Source organism: Zonotrichia leucophrys, chromosome 10 (genome assembly GCF_028769735.1).
Source record: "Zonotrichia leucophrys gambelii isolate GWCS_2022_RI chromosome 10, RI_Zleu_2.0, whole genome shotgun sequence".
In the NCBI taxonomy this organism is placed as follows: domain Eukaryota; kingdom Metazoa; phylum Chordata; class Aves; order Passeriformes; family Passerellidae; genus Zonotrichia; species Zonotrichia leucophrys.
The window spans coordinates 19580198-19597818 of record NC_088180.1 but is presented as its reverse complement, the minus strand read 5'-3'; the positions used below and the strand labels follow the sequence as shown (position 1 = coordinate 19597818).

The following is a 17621-nucleotide window of genomic DNA, read 5'->3' as shown; positions in this document are numbered from 1 at the left end:
TCCCAGCCAGGGAAATCCCTGGATTTTGGAGCCACCTCAGAGGCTGCCCTTGGGATGGATTCTCTGGGAGCAGGGATGGAGAGGATGTGGAGGGAGGCAGGATCCAGGTGCTGGGGCTGAGCCAGCACCTCCCAGCCCGGTGTCAGGGAAAATGGGACATCAGGAGGAATTATTCCATGGAAAGGGCTGTGAAACGTGGGAAGGGGCAGCACAGGGAGGCTCTGCAGACGTGTCCCTGAGCTCTCTGTGTGCTGCTGACCAGGTGGGGCCGGGTCCAGGTGGGGCTGGGCCATGGCGGAGCTCGTTCCCCAGCACAACATTCCGTGTGAAAAGCTGCCAGGACACAAAGGGCGGCTGAGCTGCGGCTTGGCAGCGATTTCCTGCCAGCCCCGAGCCCACAAACGGCCCTTTGGAGAGCGGGGAAGGGAAGTGCTCTGCGAGGGGGGAGAGGCAGAGGGGAATTGGGCATCATTAACCCGCTCCTGGGGCGGGCAGGGGGCCGTCGGAGCCGGGCAGCTTCCCAATCCATAAACGGCGAGCCGGGGTATTCCCCGTGGAGGTTTAATGTGTGCGATAATCAGCGTTAGTCATTCATATTTTCCCCAGCCTTTGCCTGTGCAATAAAAAATATTTAGTTCCTTGGCGGCGGGCCAGGAGCGGGGCTGAATGGATCGATGCCTCTAAATGCCTGACATGATTCTCTGGGAGCTGCGAGGGTTTTCAGCATGACTGCCTGGGAAGAAAGAGCTCCGTGTTATCCAAAGCTGCTTAGTGGGGACCAAGGAGAAACATGAACTGCTTTGGTTCTCCCTTTCAGCAGGGGAAGAAAGGCGGGCACGGCTCAGGAACGGCGGGGCTGGCAGGCTGGGGGAGCGGGGATGGAGCAGGGAATGTGCAGGGAGAGAGCAAGGATGGATCCTGCTGATCCCAGAGACTGGGGAGGGAATGTGCAGGGATGGAGCAGGGAATGTGCGGGGAGAGCAGGGATGGAGCAGGGAATGTGCAGGGATGGATCAGGGAATGTGCAGGGATGGATCAGGGAATGTGCAGGATGAGAGCAGGGATAGCAGGGATGGATCCTGCTGATCCCAGGGACTGAGGGGAGGGAAATGTGTGATCAGGGCCAGGCATCCTCCTTGTTGTGCTGCTGTGTTTTCCTCCATTGTTCCCTGGGAATGCCGGCGTCTCCTGGGCTTTGTTGCTTGGAGCAAGGGCAGAATTCCCCCTGTGCCCTGGCACTCCTGGTCACGTGGGTTTTCCAGGACGTTTTGTGGATGTCCTTTGGCTCCAGGGTTGGGATGCAGCCATTCCTTTGCTCCTCCTGGCTGAGGCTCCCAGCTCTGCCAGAAGGAGAACTCCTGGGCTCTGGAGCTTTCCTGGGAATGCCAGCGTGTCCTGGGCTTTGCTGCTTGAGGCAAGCACAGAATGCCCAATGAGCAAAGCTGTGCCATGGGCACTGGGCTCTGCCATTCCTGGCCATGTGGCTTTTCCTACATGTTTTTGTAAACAACCTCCTCCTGCATTTTCCTGCTATTGCAGCAAAGGAGCTCAGGTGTCCCTGGGCATCCTCACAGCATTCCCAGTGCTCTCAGTGAGGCTGATGTTGATCTGGATCCTGTGGCATGGGGGGACCACGGGGTGTCATCCCTGCTGGGACAGGGCTGTGCTGCTGGTGGCGCCTCGTTTCCTTCTGTTGCCCTTCAAAGCTTCTCCCATCCCACAGAATAATTCCGTGTCCCCCTCGGAGAGCCTGCGGGCCAGCGAGAAGCACCGGAGCTCCACAGACTACAGCATCGACTCCAAGAAGAGGAAAGCGGAGGAGAAGGACAGCATGAGCCGATATGTGAGTGACAGGGACAGCTCTGAGGCCACGGGGACACCTGGGGCAGCGCCTGGGGGCAGAAAGTGGGATTGGGGTGGTGCTTTCCAGCTGTGATGTGAGTCAGCTGGGGCAGAGAACCGTGGGGTCATTCAGGCTGTAAAAGGCCTTGGAGACCATGATGTCCAACCATCCCCCAGCACTGCCAGGGCCACCATAACCCATGTCCCCAAGTGCCACATCCACTCCCTAGCTGACTGCGCCCTGCCCTGGGCAGCCCCTTCCAACACCTGACCACCTTTTCCACGGGAGAATTTCCCCTGATCTCCATCCCAAGTGTCCTGCTGCTGCTTCTGGGGATGGTTTGGCTCCTCAGGGGAGTAGTTTTTGGAGCTCTCTGCGGGGTATGACACGCTTTGTGTTCCAGGACAGCGATGGTGACAAGAGCGATGACCTGGTGGTCGATGTCTCCAATGAGGTGAGCTCTGTGTTTGGCATGTGGGAGGTGACCGGCCTGAAGGGGAAGCCAGGAGGGAAGGAGGGAGCCCTTCCTTCCCCCTGTGGCAATTCCAAGGCTTTTCCCCCTCCCAGGACCCTGCCACCCCCCGGGTGAGCCCGGCCCATTCCCCCCCGGAGAACGGCCTGGACAAAGCGCGCGGGCTGAAGAAGGGCGACGCTCCCAACAGCCCGGCCTCGGTGGCCTCCTCCAGCAGCACTCCCTCCTCCAAGACCAAGGACCTGGGCCACGTACGTCCCCTCTGGGGTGCCTGGGGCAGGCTGTGGCTCCCAGCAGCTGGAGCTCACCCCTCCTTCTCCATCCCTTCTCCCCCCAGAACGACAAATCCTCCACGCCCGGCCTCAAGTCCAACACTCCGACGCCCAGGAACGACGCTCCCACCCCGGGCACCAGCAGCACCCCGGGGCTGCGGCCCATGCCCGGCAAACCCAGCGGCATGGACCCCCTGGGTGGGTACCGGTGTCACTGCAGTGTCACCAGTGTCCCCAGCACAGCTTCGGCTCGTCCTTGTCCGCGGGGAGCAGCAGCTCTGGGGGGATTGCATTTATGGGGGATGAGGTTTATGGGGGACCTAATCCAATGGGGTAAGGAGGGAGGTCTGGTCACGGAGTGAGCGGTGTTGGGATGAGGAGCCACAGACTCAAGCTGTGCTAGGGGAAGTTCAGGTTGGACATCAGGAGGAATTTCTTTGAGAAAGAGGTGCCCAGGAAGAGGTGGTGGAGAGCCCATCCCTGGACGTGTCAAGGGAATCCTGGGATGTGGCTCTCAGTGCTCTGGGATGGGCGGAAGGTGGTGTTGGGCCAGGGGTTGGACTCCGTGGTGTTGGGTTTTTCTGTGGCTGTGCTCTGTTCCCTGCCCGTGTGTCCCCAGCCCTGCCTGTGTCCCCAGCTGTGCCCCTGTCCCCAGCCGTGCCCCTGTCCCCAACCCTGACTGTGTCCCTGTTCTCACAGCCTCGGCCCTGCGGACGCCCATCTCCATCGCGGGCTCGTACGCGGCGCCCTTTGCCATGATGGGGCACCACGAGATGAACGGGTCCCTGACGAGCCCCGGCGCCTACGCGGGGCTGCACAACCTCCCCCCGCAGATGAGCGCGGCCGCCGCCGCCGCTGCCGCCTACGGCCGGTCGCCAATGGTGAGCTTTGGAGCTGTACGTAGCACTTTTAGCTCCTTTCTCATTGGGGGGAGGCCTGGGGGGGCTCCTGGGGGGGCTGGGAGGCTGGGGCTGCTCCTCAGAGCCAGCTGAGCTTTGGATTGAAGGGGTGGGGATGGAGATGCTTCTTCATGGGGTGATGTGCATGTGCCAGTGGGTTGGGGTTTCTCCTTCCCCTTCCTTGGCCCCTTATCCCATTCCTCAACCCCCTTCCCATTCCTCTCACTAAACTCCTCTTTTAAGGCAGAACAAGGAGTCAAACATTGCCATTAAAGCAGAGATTGGGGTCTCTGCCATTGAAGCAGAGATTGGGGTTTCTACCCTCAGGGTGCCAGGCACAAGGTGGTTGATCCCATCCCTGGGGGCTTGGGAACAACACAGGGAGAGGGAGGGTGTCCCACCTGGTTCTTGCAGACCCCTTTGGCTGGTTCCCCTTCCTGCCAGGGGGAAATGCCAGTTAGCTTTGAGCAGCAGGGGAAGAGCAGGAGCTGCCCAGTGTCCCCAGGGGTCATGGATGGGAAGCTGTGAGGCATTCCCGGCCTCACCCGTGTCCGTGCATCTCTTGGCAGGTCGGGTTTGACCCTCACCCACCCATGCGAGCCCCAGGCCTGCCCTCCAGCCTGGCGTCCATCCCCGGAGGGAAACCGTAAGTCCCGCTTGGATTTTTGTGGGATCAAAGGGGACGAGCAGCCGGGAGGGAGACGAGGGCAGCCTTCACCCAGGGCTGGCGCTGTCAGCACGGTGTGACAGCCCCCAGGAGCCCCATCCCTGCCTCTGAGCCCCTTTCCCACCCCGGCAGGGCGTACTCGTTCCACGTGAGCGCGGACGGGCAGATGCAGCCGGTGCCGTTCCCGCACGACGCGCTGGCGGGGCCGGGCATCCCGCGGCACGCGCGGCAGATCAACACGCTGAGCCACGGCGAGGTGGTGTGCGCCGTCACCATCAGCAACCCCACGCGCCACGTCTACACCGGCGGCAAGGGCTGCGTCAAGATCTGGGACATCAGCCAGCCCGGCAGCAAGAGCCCCATCTCACAGCTGGACTGCCTGGTGAGGGCCGGAGCCCCCCGTGCTGGGGCTGCTGCTGTCCCCAGGGCTGTGTCCCCTGTCCCTGCCTCTGATGCTGTTAATCATCTTTGCCCCGTTAACGCCAACATCTCTTCCCCACATTGCCATCTGTGTTTCCTCTTTTCCCCGCTGCCCTCCCTTTCTTCTTCCGCCCTTAACATCCTGTTGCTCTTCCTCATTGCCAACTCCTTGTCTTCTGTTACTGTCTTATCCCTCTTCTCGTTATCTCTCTTTCTACCTTTAAATTTCGCTTTTCCTCTTTCTCCATCAACGTCCCTTTTCCTCTTTCCCCATCAACATCCCTGCTTTTCTCCCCATCAATGTCCCTTTTTCTCTCTCCGCATCAGCATCCCTTTTCTTCTTTCCCCATGAAACGTCCCTTTTCCTCAAATGTCCCTTTTCTTCTTTCCTCATCAACAACATCCCTTTTCCTCTTTCCCCATCAGCATCCCTGTTCCCCTTCTCCCTATCAACGTCCCTTTTCCCCTTCTCCCCATCAACGTCCCTTTTCCTCTTAGCTAATGAAATATCCCGTTTTCTCTTTCGCCATCAAACATCCCTTTTCCTCAAACGTCCCTTTTCCTCTTAGCTAATGAAATATCCCTTTTTCTCTTTCGACATCAAACGTCCCTTTTCCTCTTTCCCCACCAACATCCCTTTTGCTCTTCTCCCCATCAACGTCCCTTTTCCTCTTAGCTAATGAAATATCCCGTTTTCTCTTTCCCCATCAAACGTCCCTTTTCCTCTTAGCTAATGAAATATCCCTTTTTCTCTTTCCCCATCAAACGTCCCTTTTCCTCTTTCCCCACCAACATCCCTTTTGCTCTTCTCCCCATCAACGTCCCTTTTCCTGATTCCCCTGTCAACGTCCCTGTTCCTCTTTTCCCACCGCCTTGCGCTCCCTTTCCTCTTCCCTCTCCACACCCCTTCTCCTCTCCCTTTTGTCCCTGACGGTCCCTTGTGTCCCCAGAACAGGGATAACTACATCCGCTCCTGCAAGCTGCTGCCGGACGGCCGCACGCTGATCGTGGGGGGCGAGGCCAGCACGCTGACCATCTGGGACCTGGCGTCGCCCACGCCGCGCATCAAGGCCGAGCTGACGTCGTCGGCGCCCGCCTGCTACGCGCTGGCCATCAGCCCCGACGCCAAGGTGTGCTTCTCGTGCTGCAGCGACGGCAACATCGCCGTCTGGGACCTGCACAACCAGACCCTCGTCAGGTGAGCCCAATGGGTCCTGCTGCTCGGGGTCCTGGGCTGGGAAGGACCTTAAAGGTTGCTTTTATCCCGTCACGTTCCCTTTTGTCTTCTGTCGGTGTTGCTGTTCCCTTTTCTCTTTCCCTACAATGTCCCTTTTCTTCTGTTTTTGCCAGTGTTCCTTTACCCCTTCCTCCACAACGTCCCTTTTCTTTTTGTCAGTGTCCCTTTTCCTTCCATCAATGTGTATTTTCCTCTTCTTTTTCCTCAACGTCTCTTTTTCTTTTTTGTTGACATCCCTTTTCCTCTTCCATCAGTGTCCCTTTTCCTCTTGCTTTTGTCAGCATCCCCTTTCCTTTTGTTAGTGTCCCACTTCCTCTTTTGTCAACATCCCTTTTCCTCTTCCTTCCATCAATATTTCTTTTCCTCTTTCCCCACCCCATTGCCATCTCTTTCTCTCCTCCTCATCATGGTCCCTTGTCCTCCCCATCATGGTTCCTTTCCTCTTGCCCCCTTTCCTCTTTTCCCTGGGCAAAACCACCTTCCACTATCCCAGGTTGCTCCAAGCCCCGTCCAACCTGGCCTTAAAATTCCAGGGTCAGGGAGTCCCCCACCTTCTCAGGGCTGGAGCCAGGAACACCCTCTGGTGATGCTGCACCATCTCCTGGTGCTCATCCCTAAACCAGCCCAGTCCTTGGCCAGGCTGGTGCTCCTCAGCTCAGGATGCTCCTGGATGGATTTTCAGAAATATTTGTTGTGGACGAGCCACACAAACATCTGAGCACCTTGAACGCAGCTCTGTGCCTTTCCTAGCGCTGCCCTTTCAGAATTCCATGATTTTTTTTCTGCTCCCAAGGCAATTCCAAGGGCACACGGACGGGGCCAGCTGCATAGACATCTCCCACGACGGTACGAAGCTGTGGACGGGGGGCCTGGACAACACGGTGCGCTCCTGGGACCTGCGGGAAGGGCGGCAGCTGCAGCAGCACGACTTCACCTCCCAGGTGGGCAGGGGAAGGGGACACAGGGGTACAGGGGGCAGGGATCCATCCTGTGAGGCCCCTGGCTGCTGGAGGGGCTTTTCCTGCTGGGAAAACGGCCCTGGGAGCTCCGAGCGTGGCTGTTCCCACTGGTTTTGGGGTGGCCCAGGAATGCTGGGGCTGCCCGGATCTTGTGGCAGCTCCTCTTTTCCATCCTTGCAGGATGAGGCTGCTGTTGAGGGAGCAGCTGTTTTCATGGGGTGCCTGTGGGTGTAACAGGGTTCTCTGGGTGCCCTTGGGTGGGATGAGAGCAGGGATCCGAGATCAGGATCCTGCCTCCTCCAGCAGAGCCTGATCCAGAGGGGCAGAGCTGGGACCTTGTGTCCCAATGGGAAGGGCAGCAATATCCATGGGCATGGAGCCATCCCAACCCCGGGATCTGCCTCTCCCCACCTGCTCCATCCATCTGGGGCTGGCCAGCAGCTCCCAGAATGGTTGGGCTGGGAGAGGCACCTTGAGGATCTCTCATCCCACCCTTGTGTAGGAGGCCAAGAATTCCCACTGATCTCCCCATATCCCACTTCCATCCGCAGATCTTCTCCCTGGGATACTGCCCGACGGGCGAGTGGCTGGCGGTGGGCATGGAGAGCAGCAACGTGGAGGTGCTGCACCACACCAAGCCCGACAAGTACCAGCTGCACCTGCACGAGAGCTGCGTGCTCTCCCTCAAATTCGCCTACTGCGGTGAGCAGCAGGGCAGGGACGGGCACCCTGCAGTCCTGGGGTGGGCTGGCATGGGAGAGATGGGCACCCTGCAGTCCTGGGGTGGGCTGGCATGGGAGAGATGGGCACCCTGCAGTCCTGGGGTGGGCTGGCATGGGAGAGATGGGCACCCTGCAGTCCTGGGGTGGGCTGGCATAGGAGAGATGGGCACCCTGCAGTCCTGGGGTGGGCTGGCATAGGAGAGATGGGCACCCTGCAGTCCTGGGGTGGGCTGGCATGGGAGAGATGGGCACCCTGCAGTCCTGGGGTGGGCTGGCATGGGAGAGATGGGCACCCTGCAGTCCTGGGGTGGGCTGGCATAGGAGAGATGGGCACCCTGCAGTCCTGGGGTGGGCTGGCATGGGAGAGATGGGCACCCTGCAGTCCTGGGGTGGGCTGGCATGAGAGAGATGGGCACCCTGCAGTCCTGGGTGGGCTGGCATGGGAGAGATGGGCACCCTGCAGCCCTGGGGTGGGCTGGCATGGGAGAGATGGGCACCCTGCAGTCCTGGGGTGGGCTGGCATGGGAGAGATGGGCACCCTGCAGCCCTGGGGTGGGCTGGCATGGGAGAGATGGGCACCCTGCAGCCCTGGGGTGGGCTGGCATGGGAGAGATGGGCACCCTGCAGTCCTGGGGTGGGCTGGCATGGGAGGGATGGGCACCCTGCAGTCCTGGGGTGGGCTGGCATGGGAGAGATGGGCACCCTGCAGTCCTGGGGTGATTTGGGAGACGTGGGCATCCTACAGTTGTGGAGTGGGATGGGAGAGATGGGCATCCTGGAATTGTGGAGTGGGCTGGGATGGGAGAGATGGGCACCCTGCAGTCCTGGGGTGGGCTGGCATGGGAGAGATGGGCACCCTGCAGTCCTGGGGTGTGATTTGGAAGAGATGGGCATCCTGGACTCCTGGAATGTGTTGGGTTGTGTTGGGAGAGACCTTAAAGCTCATCCCAGGGGCACCTCCCACCTGACCCCACCCCAGGAGATCCTCATGGATGGGGATTGTGGAATCATGGAATGTTTGTGGTTGGAAGGAACCTTAAATTGGGACACCTCTCGCCATCCCAGGGTGCTCCAAGCCCTGTCCAGCCTGGCCATGGACACTTGCAGGGATGGGAAACGGGGATGGCCATGAACTGCAGGAAGGGACCATGCTCAATGCTGCTAGAGGGGCTGACCATGGATGTTTCCAGCAGGATCCATCCCATGGATGCTGCACTTGGGGTTTATTCCCATAAACCCATCCTGGTTTTGGCAGGGTTTATTCCCTGGGTTATTCCCGTAAACCCATCCTGGCTCTGGTGGGGGTTATTCCCATAAACTCATCTTAGTTTTGGCAGGGTCTATTCTCATAAACCCATCCTGGTTTTGGCAGGGTTATTCCCATGAACCCATCCTGGTTTTGGCAGGGTTTATTCCAGTAAATCCATTTTGGCTGCAAACAGCCATGGAGCACCACTGGAGGTGGGAAGCAGCATTTGGATTGTCCCAGCAGAGCAGGGCTGGGCAGGACTCCCCAGGAACATCCAGATTTTCCTATTTCTCCCAAATCTCTGGGCTCAGACAGACTGTGGGGACAGGGCAGGGTTGGGGAGGTGGCACCAGCAGGGTTCAGCCGCTGATCCCAAATTCCCAACGCAGGGAAGTGGTTTGTGAGCACTGGGAAGGACAACCTGCTCAACGCCTGGAGGACGCCCTACGGAGCCAGCATCTTCCAGGTGGGAGAGCCTGGGAGGGGCACGGGCTGGGGGCTGCTCCCGGGTTCCCATTCCTGGAGAGAGGGAATGGGGATCCTTTGGGATGGCCGGATTGGTGTCAGGGTGCGGGATAATGGTGCTGACACCAGCATGGATGCTGCTGGGAGCATGGAGCATCCATCCCATCCTGCTGGGTTCTCTGTCTGTCCCACCCTGATGGGTTCTGTCTGTCCCCAGCCCTGCTGGGTTCTGTCTGTCTGTCCCCAACCCTGCTGGGTTCTGTCTGTCTGTCCCCAACCCTGCTGGGTTCTGTCTGTCTGTCCCCAACCCTGCTGGGTTCTGTCTGTCTGTCCCCAACCCTGCTGGGTTCTGTCTGTCTGTCCCCAACCCTGCTGGGTTCTCTCTCTCTGTCTCTCCCACCCTGATGGTTTCTCTCCCCTCCTGCTTTCCCCAGTCCAAGGAATCCTCGTCCGTGCTGAGCTGTGACATCTCAGCGGATGACAAGTACATCGTCACGGGCTCTGGGGACAAGAAGGCCACGGTCTACGAGGTCATCTACTGATGCTGGCACGTGCAGCCCTCGGAACGCTCCGGGAACGCCCAGGGGAGGCCCCGGGCCGGCCCAGCTCCGCCCGGCACCCGCCACGCTCGGATTTATTTGGAGATCTGCAACAACTCTGGCACACATGGAAGCCCTAAACGGATTTTTATTTGGTTTTAAGGTTTTGGGGTTCCTTTTGAAAATTTTTTTTTTTTTTTTTGGTTTTCCGGTTCTTTCCGTCTGGCTTTGGTGGCACTATAAAGGACTCCTTTTTTTATTGGGACTTTTTTTTTGTGCATCCTGCATAAGACTTGTGAAAAATGTAAATACTGGACTAGGAGATAGCGTGGGAAGGGGGGACCCTCCCAGTACACTTAGTTGTGTATTTTTGTCTGCTGTAATTGTATTCCACTGATGGTTTTGGTGGTGGCAATTTTATTCTGGGGGTTTTTTTTGGTTGGTTTTTTTTTTGTTTTGTTTTGTTTTTTGGGGGTTTTTCCCCCCTTTTCCTTCCCCCCCTCCGGAAGCGTCCGTGGGGACTTTGCCATCCAGGCTGAGCAGAGATGTCCACTGGTGAAAAGTTGTTCCTCCTGTCGTGCGTCGTGTGTTAGTGATGGTGGGGAATCGCTCGGATCCTCAGCTACTGACGGGACATCAACACAATCACCTTGGGGTTTGTTTTTTATAGATGGATTTATGGATTTATCCTTTTTTTTTTTTTTTTTTTTTTTCCGTGCTTGGATGTTTGAAGAAAAGGGGAAGCCCACGCAAGCCCTTCTTGGTCTTCGGACAGAAGCAAATGAGGAGTGATTTCAAAGAAAGCTTAGAAAATTCAGCTCAGGGAGCCACGAAAGATAATAGCAAACTTATGTGTTTTGTATTCAAATGAAAGTAAAGAATTAGAATTGATAACCTTGAAAAAAAAAAAAAGACAAAAAAAAAAATACAGTTTTTTTTAAAAGCGAAAAGTTTACTAACAAGTAGGGTTTGTGTGTGGTGGGGGGCTGTTTGTGGTCCTTGTGGGCTTTATGGTCTTGTGTCTTCTGGTTTTATGGAGCAACTCCCTCCCCCCACAGGCCTTTTGTACTAAAGGGTTCCAAAAAGGACAAAAAAAAAAAAAAAAAAAGACAAAAAAAAGCAAAACGAAGACCTAACGGGAAAATAAAAGTATTTGTGTAGCAGAAGTGCTCACCTGTATCGTAGCACACGGCAGAGGATTTTTATACCACATTTTTATGGATTATTTTTGGCGAGTTGGATCTGGTCCAAAAGGTAAAAGAAAAACAAATGGGTTTTTTTTTGTTGAGGGGTTGAGGGGAGAATGGTTTGGGGAGGATGGAGAGGTGGGACCTGGAACTGCAGCCCCCCCAGGAGCCCCCATCCCTTCCCATCCCTCGGAGGGATCCTTCCCTTCCCTTCCCTTCCCTTCCCTTCCCTTCCCAAACCTTCCCTTCCCTTACCTTCCCTTCCCAAACCTTCCCTTCCCTTCCCTTCCCTTCCCTTCCCTTCCCATCCCTTCCCTTCCCTTCCCTTCCCTTCCCTTCCCTTCCCTTCCCTTCCCTTCCCTTCCCTTCCTTCCCTCCCTTCCCTTCCCTTCCTTCCCTTCCCTTCCCTTCCCTTCCCTTCCCTTCCCATCCCTTCCCATCCCATCCCATCCCATCCCATCCCTCCGGCGGCTCCCAGGGCGGGCAGAGGAGCTGGGAAGGAGGAGCAGAGCTCTCCTGCTCTCCTCTCTGGTGTTCCCATCGCCGTGAGAGGGTTCTGAGCTGACCTGGGGGATGTTCCAGGCTCTGTGAGAGGGTGGGATCAGTTTGGGGCGCTGGTGATCCAAGGAAGGAGAAGTTCTCTAAAGCTGCTTTTAGGGAAAGGCATTTTAGGGTGGTTTGGCTCAGATTAACCACTGCCCCTGGGGGCCAGCAGAGCCTTGGAGGGGTCCAGGGGTGTCCCAGGGGTGTTTTGGGGTCGGTTTTTGGGATTGTGGAGGCAGCTCTGCCCCTTTCTGCACCCTGACCCTGGGCACGGCATTCCCGGCTGTGCTGGGAAGGGCTGGGGGGCTCTGCCCTGTGCCCAGGGACCCCCTAGCATGGGGCCACCCCCAGCTCGTGTCCCCCAGGCTCCCTTTAGGGCCCTGCAGCTCGGATTCTCCCCCCGGAATGGCAGGAGAAATGAAATGCAGGAATTGCGCGTCCGGAGCCAGGCTCTCAACTTCACACCAAAGTATGTAGCAGAATCTGTACAGCTGTTAATAACTACCACTGGTTTTTGTAAAAAAGGGCCAAAAAGAGAAAAAAAAAAAAAAAAAAAGAATAAAAAGTCAATGTACTGAAGCTCTACCGCAAGCAAAGTGTCTCTAAACCCTCTGATCCATGGAATTTCACTGAGGGGTGGGAAAGGTAGGAGAGGGGAGGGTTGGGGGGCACAGGACAGCCCTGACAGGGACCCCCGAGTTTGGGAGTGATGCTGGAGGTGGGATGGAGGCCAGGATGGATGGGAGGAATTCCCAGCCCTCGGCATCTCCCCCATGCCATGGGATGCCAAAGCCCATCCCTCCCTTCCTGCACCCTGGCACTCGGCTCCTGCCGGGATTGGGGATGCAGGAGAGGGCTGGGAGCGGGAATCCTGCCCCGGGCAGTGCCTCCCACTGCCGGCATTGCAGCAGCGGCATTCCCGAGCTCCCTGCTGCAGACAAAGCCCTTCCCTGAGCGGGGCAGTCCTGCGGGGCTCCCGTGATGGATCCGAGCTGACAGCACCTGCTGCGAGAGAGGCAGGGAGGGATGGATGGAGGGATGGAGGTGGGAGCAGCGCCCTGCCCGCCCCATGGATAATGGGCAGGGAAGTGCTCGGGAGTGCATTTCCACATCTCCATCCCGCTGCAGGCTGGGGCTGCCACGGGGACCACTCAGAGGTCGGAATGGCGAGGAATGCTTTGTTGGGAGATGGGGAGGGGAAAGGGACCCTGAGTGGCTCTGGCTGCGCTTCCAGCCCTGCCCAGCAAAGGAAAGGAAGGGATTCCCATCCCTCCCCAGCTGCCCTTGGCATTCCATGGGGTGGATTCTGCTGGGGAGGAGCTGCTGGGCTCTCCCACTCAGCTCCCAAATTTTATAATTCAATTATTCCCACCCATGCTGGAATTTTAAATTATCAATCCATGAGGGCTTTTTAAAGGTGCTCTCAGGTCAGGCTTGGCCCACACTGCCAGGAAGGCAGAGCTGGAAATGGCCAGAAAACCGGGTGGGAATGGATTCCCCAGGACCCTGAGGATGTGAAGGTGGCAGCCTGGCACGCGGCAGTTTTGGGTGGCATTGCCCTCTTCTTGTTTGTGATTTCCTTGTGTGAGCGTGGGATTCCTGCATGGAAGGGCTCCCGTGGAACCAGGCAGGGATTTGGTCCTGGAGTGTCAAAATGGCTTTTCCCAGGCTGGGGCTGTGTCCCTGAAGGGGAACACTGGGAAAGGGATGGGGGCAGCAGAGCTGTGCTGGGCCATGCCCATTCTGTGTCTCATTCCAGGTTGTGTCCCATCCTGTGCCATATTCTGTGTCCCATGCCGTGTTCTGTGTTCCATTCCATGCTCTGTGTCCTGTGCCATGTTCCATGTCCTGTGCCACATTCTGTGTTCTATTCCATGCTCTGTGTCCTGTGCCATGTTCCGTGTCCCATTCCACATTGTGTGTCCCATTCCATGTTGTGTGTCCCATTCCATGCCCTGTGTCCTGTGCCACGTTCTGTGTCCTATTCCATGCTCTTTGCCCTATTCCATGTTCTGTGTCCCGTTCCATGCTGAGCCATGCCCACCCCAGCAACAAAGCAGAGCACATCCAGCTGTGCCCAGGCACATCCACACAATCTGCCCACCAGGAAATCCAGGATAACAGGATCCCCTTTCCCATTCCTTCCCTTCCCCTTCCAAACCTTTCCCATTGCTCCCTAACCCTTCCATCCCTTTCCATCTTTCCCCATCCCTCCCTGTCCCCTTCCCATCCTTCCATCCCTTCCAATCCCTTTCCCATCCCTCCCCATCCCTTCCACTCTTTCCCCATCCCTTTCCCATCCCTCCCCTCCATCCCCAGCCCGGTTTCCCGGGTGCCACCCCCGCCTTGGGGACAGATGGTGGCGGCGCTCGGGGACCCCCTCAGCTGCCGCTGCCGATGCTGCTGGCACCGCTCCCCTCGGCGGCTCTGCCTCTGCAGCTTTAATTACAGTAATTGAGCCGTAATGAGCGATTGTGCGGGGCCGCGCTGCTTTGTTCGGGCTCCGGGGGTGGCATCGCCTCCAAAGGCTCCCCCAGCCCTGCCGTGCCAGCCCGCGCATCCTCACCGTGCCCCTCTTCCCGGGATCCCGCTGGAACACGGCGGGGAAGGGGCAGAACCCCTTTGGCTTCATCCGAAATGAAAAATATAAAAATATCAACAAGCAGAGCCAGGGAGGAAAGCAAAACAGCAGGGAAAAAAAAAAAAAAAAAAACAGGAAAAATCCCAATCCTGCTGGAAAAATCCGAACTGGGGCTGGCACGGAGGGCTGGTGGCACTGGGGACAAGGGACGGGACTCAGGGAATGGATCCCACTCCGGAAGGCAGGGAGGGATGGGATTTTGGGAATTAGGAATTCCTGTCTGGGAGGGTGGGGTGGGCTGGGATGGAATTCCCAGAGCAGCTGTGGCTGCCCCTGGATCCCTGGCAGTGCCCAAGGGACGCCCTGGCACAGTGGGAGCTGTCCCTGCCGTGTCCCTTCCAACCCAAACCATGCCAGGATTCCGTGATCCACCCACCAAAACCCCCTTTTCCCTGGATTCCTGTCCCTGGCAGTGCCACTCCTGTCCCCAGGGCTGTCCCCTGACATTCCAGGCTCTCGTCCCGTCTCCCACCCTGCTCAGAGAGTTGGATTTGCCCTAAATCCTCTCCTCTGTCCCCAACCCTCCCTCATCATCCTGAAAGCAGAGCATCCCTGGTTTCTGCTGGCATTGCCCATCCAGGATTTGGGAATGCTGGGAGGATCGGGATGGGTTTGGGGGCACCTCTTGGGGAGCCCCAAGTGCAGCCCCGCTCTCACCCCTGGGAGATTTAATTTTGGGGTTTTTTGGCTTTTCTGGGCAACAATAAAAACTTTCATTGGAGCAGAACCTCACTTGGCCAAGAGGAGCCTCGTTAATTCCAGGGGATTGTTTCATCTCGGCTCAACAGGAATAATGAATTTTTTTTTTTTACTATTATTATTTTATTTTTTTTTTTACAAGACGAGTTGGTGAACAGCCAACTTCCTCCGGGGGAATTCCTGGGGAGTGTTGATCCCAGCTGGAATTCACCTCGGGGAGGGAAAAAAAAAATATTAAAAAAAAAAGGAGAAAAAAAGAGAGGGGAAAAAAAATAAAAAGCGAAGGTTTTGAAGGCTCAAACGCTGCTATTCATAACAACGTGTGATTGAGCTCAGCCTTTTCCTGACAGCTCCCAGATGGAGCCAAGGCTTTTCCACAACACCCTCACACAACACTTCCCTGCGGAGCCAGCTCCAGCCCCGAACAAAAACCGGGAGCACACAGAGGCCTCGTTATCCTCGGGAAAACCAGGGAACCCCAGAGGCTGCAGGGACAACCCCGAGGTGCCTCTGTCACCCTATGGGGGTGAGCCCAGGGTGTCCCCAGGGTGTTTGGGGTGTCCCCGGGGCTGAGCAGTTCAGTGTTAATCAAAAAGATAAAAAATGGCATTAAAGCACTGCAGGGGCAGCTGGGCCTTAATGAGATCTGGGAGATTTTTATGATTTAATGAAACTCTTAAAAAAAAATTAATGAAACTCTGTGCATTTCCAGGCCTGGAGAGCACCCAGGGCAGGGGTTGGCGGCACCTGGCTGGCGCTGCATCCCCTCTGCTTCCCCTGGCATGTGCAGGGATGGACATGGAATATTCCAGATGGAAAGGGCCAGGATGGAAAGGAGCAGCAGATCCATGGGTTTGGGGAGGCTGGGAATGCAGGGTGGAAGGGCAGAGCCCGGAGGGAATGGAGAATCCCAGCCCCGCATCCCCATCCCCATTCCTGTTCCTCCCCATCCCCATCCCTGCTCCTCTCCATCCCTGTTCCTCTCCATCCCCATCCCTGCTCCTCCCCATCCCCATCCCTGTTCCTCTCCATCCCCATCCCTGCTCCTCCCCATCCCTGTCCCTCCCCAGCTCTCCTGGAGCCCCGCAGGCCCTGAAAGGGCTCTGAGCTCCCCCTGGATCCATTCCCAGCTCTCCCATCCCGGCTCCAGAGCATCTCCAGGGCCTCTGGAAAGGCTCCAGGTGCTCCTGCTGTTGGCAATGCCACCCAAGCCCCATTAAACCTGGACAGGGACACTGAGGGACACCCCAGGAGCTGCTCCGAGGGCCTGGGCACACCTGGAATGCTGCAGGAGGAGAATGAGGGCTGATGGATAACTGGGAATTCCTGGGCTGCTCCCACAGCACCTGCCGGGCGCAGCAATCCCAGTACAGCAATCCCGGCATGGCATTCCCAGTATGGAATTCCCGGGCACAGCATTCCCAACGGGACCAGGAGCACAGGGCTGGCTTTGGGGACAATCCCGGGAGTGGAACCCTGGCAGCTCAGGGACCTCTCCTGTTCATTGTGAGTATCTGATGTGAAAAGATGCAATAAATTACATATTTTTGAATAAAGAAATAAGAAATAAATAAGAAATAAAATGCTGTAAGATTCAGAGTAAAAACCTGTAGGTTTGTCCATTAAAAAAAAACAAACCAACAAACCAAAACCCCCCAAAAAAACCCTAAAAAAACCCCAAAAACAAACAAAAACCCTCCAAATAAATAGCTATTTAGTGCAATACAGCGCTCTCCAGCCCTCCCTGAAGCCGCCGCTCTCCCCTCCCCTTTCCCAAGGCTTCACCCCGGATCCTCCCCCTGGAAGGCGGCGGCTCTGGCAGCGCTCCCCGGACCACCCTGGGAAGCAAATCCCGGTAATTTATGGGGAGGCTCAGCTGGAGCCTGCCTTGGTTTGGTTGTTGTTTTTTTTTTTCTTTCCTTCCCCTTTTTTCCTTTCTGTCCCGACCATAAATTTTTCATGGAATTTACAGAGCACCAGCAAATCTCCAGGGAAGCCGGTGGCACCAGGGACACTCCTGGAACTTTGCTGGGACTTGGAGAATCCAAAGATGTGCCCAGAGGTGCAGCAGGGGACAGCAGCATTCCCTGGGAATTCCCATGGAGCTGGGAATGCAGAATCCACCTGGGAATCCTCCTGGAACTGGGAATGCAGTATTTCTGGGAATTCTCCTGAAGCTGGTAATGCAGCATTCCCTGGGAATCCTCCTGGAGCTGGGAATGCAGCATCCTCTGGGAATGCCCATGGAGCTGGAAATGCAGAATCCCCCTTCCTCTCCATGGGGACATCCAGGAGGACCCAGCATCCCACAGCCAGCCCAGCTTTGGGGACACACGGGGACAGAGCAGCTCCAGGCTGGGACGAGCCAGGCCCTGCCTGTCCCCATCCCAAACATCCCCAAATCCCCATTTGCCAGATCCTCCTGGCCCAGGAAAAAGAACGGAGCGGAGAGAAGAAAAACCAAACCAAAACAACCAAACCCACCCAAAATCTTATCTTTGATTTGGGGAAACGAAGGGGAGAGCTCGGCGCTCTGCCCTGCCTGCCTGGCTGGCTCATCCCGTGCTCCAGGAGCCGGGGATGCTCCGTTTGCAGCTGGATGCGGCAGCTGGGGCAGGGATTGCCCGGGGGGATCGGGCTGGAGAGCAGGGACAGCGCCCGGGGTGCGCTCCCTGAGGCCGGGGCGATGCCAGCATTGCCAGGGAGGATGCCAGCATTGCCAGGGGAGGTGCCAGAGGCACTGGGAGCATGCTGGAGCAGCTGGGGAAGATGCTGGGATACCTGGAAGAGACGCCAGGGTGCCCAGG

The 17621-nt window shown here is 57.1% G+C and overlaps 1 protein-coding gene across 7 annotated transcripts in view; it reads left to right on the top strand.

The window, feature by feature from the left end:
- TLE3 (TLE family member 3, transcriptional corepressor) overlaps positions 1-10910 on the top strand; it is a 32873-nt gene extending 21963 nt beyond the window's left edge. For 4 of the 7 annotated variants that reach the window (XM_064722729.1, XM_064722728.1, XM_064722726.1 and 1 more), the window contains exons 10-21: positions 1724-1843; positions 2247-2297; positions 2411-2566; positions 2653-2785; positions 3287-3483; positions 4056-4132; positions 4286-4535; positions 5524-5771; positions 6604-6751; positions 7321-7471; positions 9130-9206; positions 9640-10910. In XM_064722729.1, coding sequence (XP_064578799.1) covers positions 1724-1843; positions 2247-2297; positions 2411-2566; positions 2653-2785; positions 3287-3483; positions 4056-4132; positions 4286-4535; positions 5524-5771; positions 6604-6751; positions 7321-7471; positions 9130-9206; positions 9640-9747 — 1716 coding nt within the window. In that variant the 3' untranslated portion in view covers positions 9748-10910. The remainder of the gene's footprint in view (positions 1-1723; positions 1844-2246; positions 2298-2410; positions 2567-2652; positions 2786-3286; positions 3484-4055; positions 4133-4285; positions 4536-5523; positions 5772-6603; positions 6752-7320; positions 7472-9129; positions 9207-9639) is intronic. The other 3 variants (XM_064722732.1, XM_064722731.1, XM_064722727.1) reach the window with 1 other exon arrangement.
- Positions 10911-17621: the final 6711 nt, after the last annotated feature.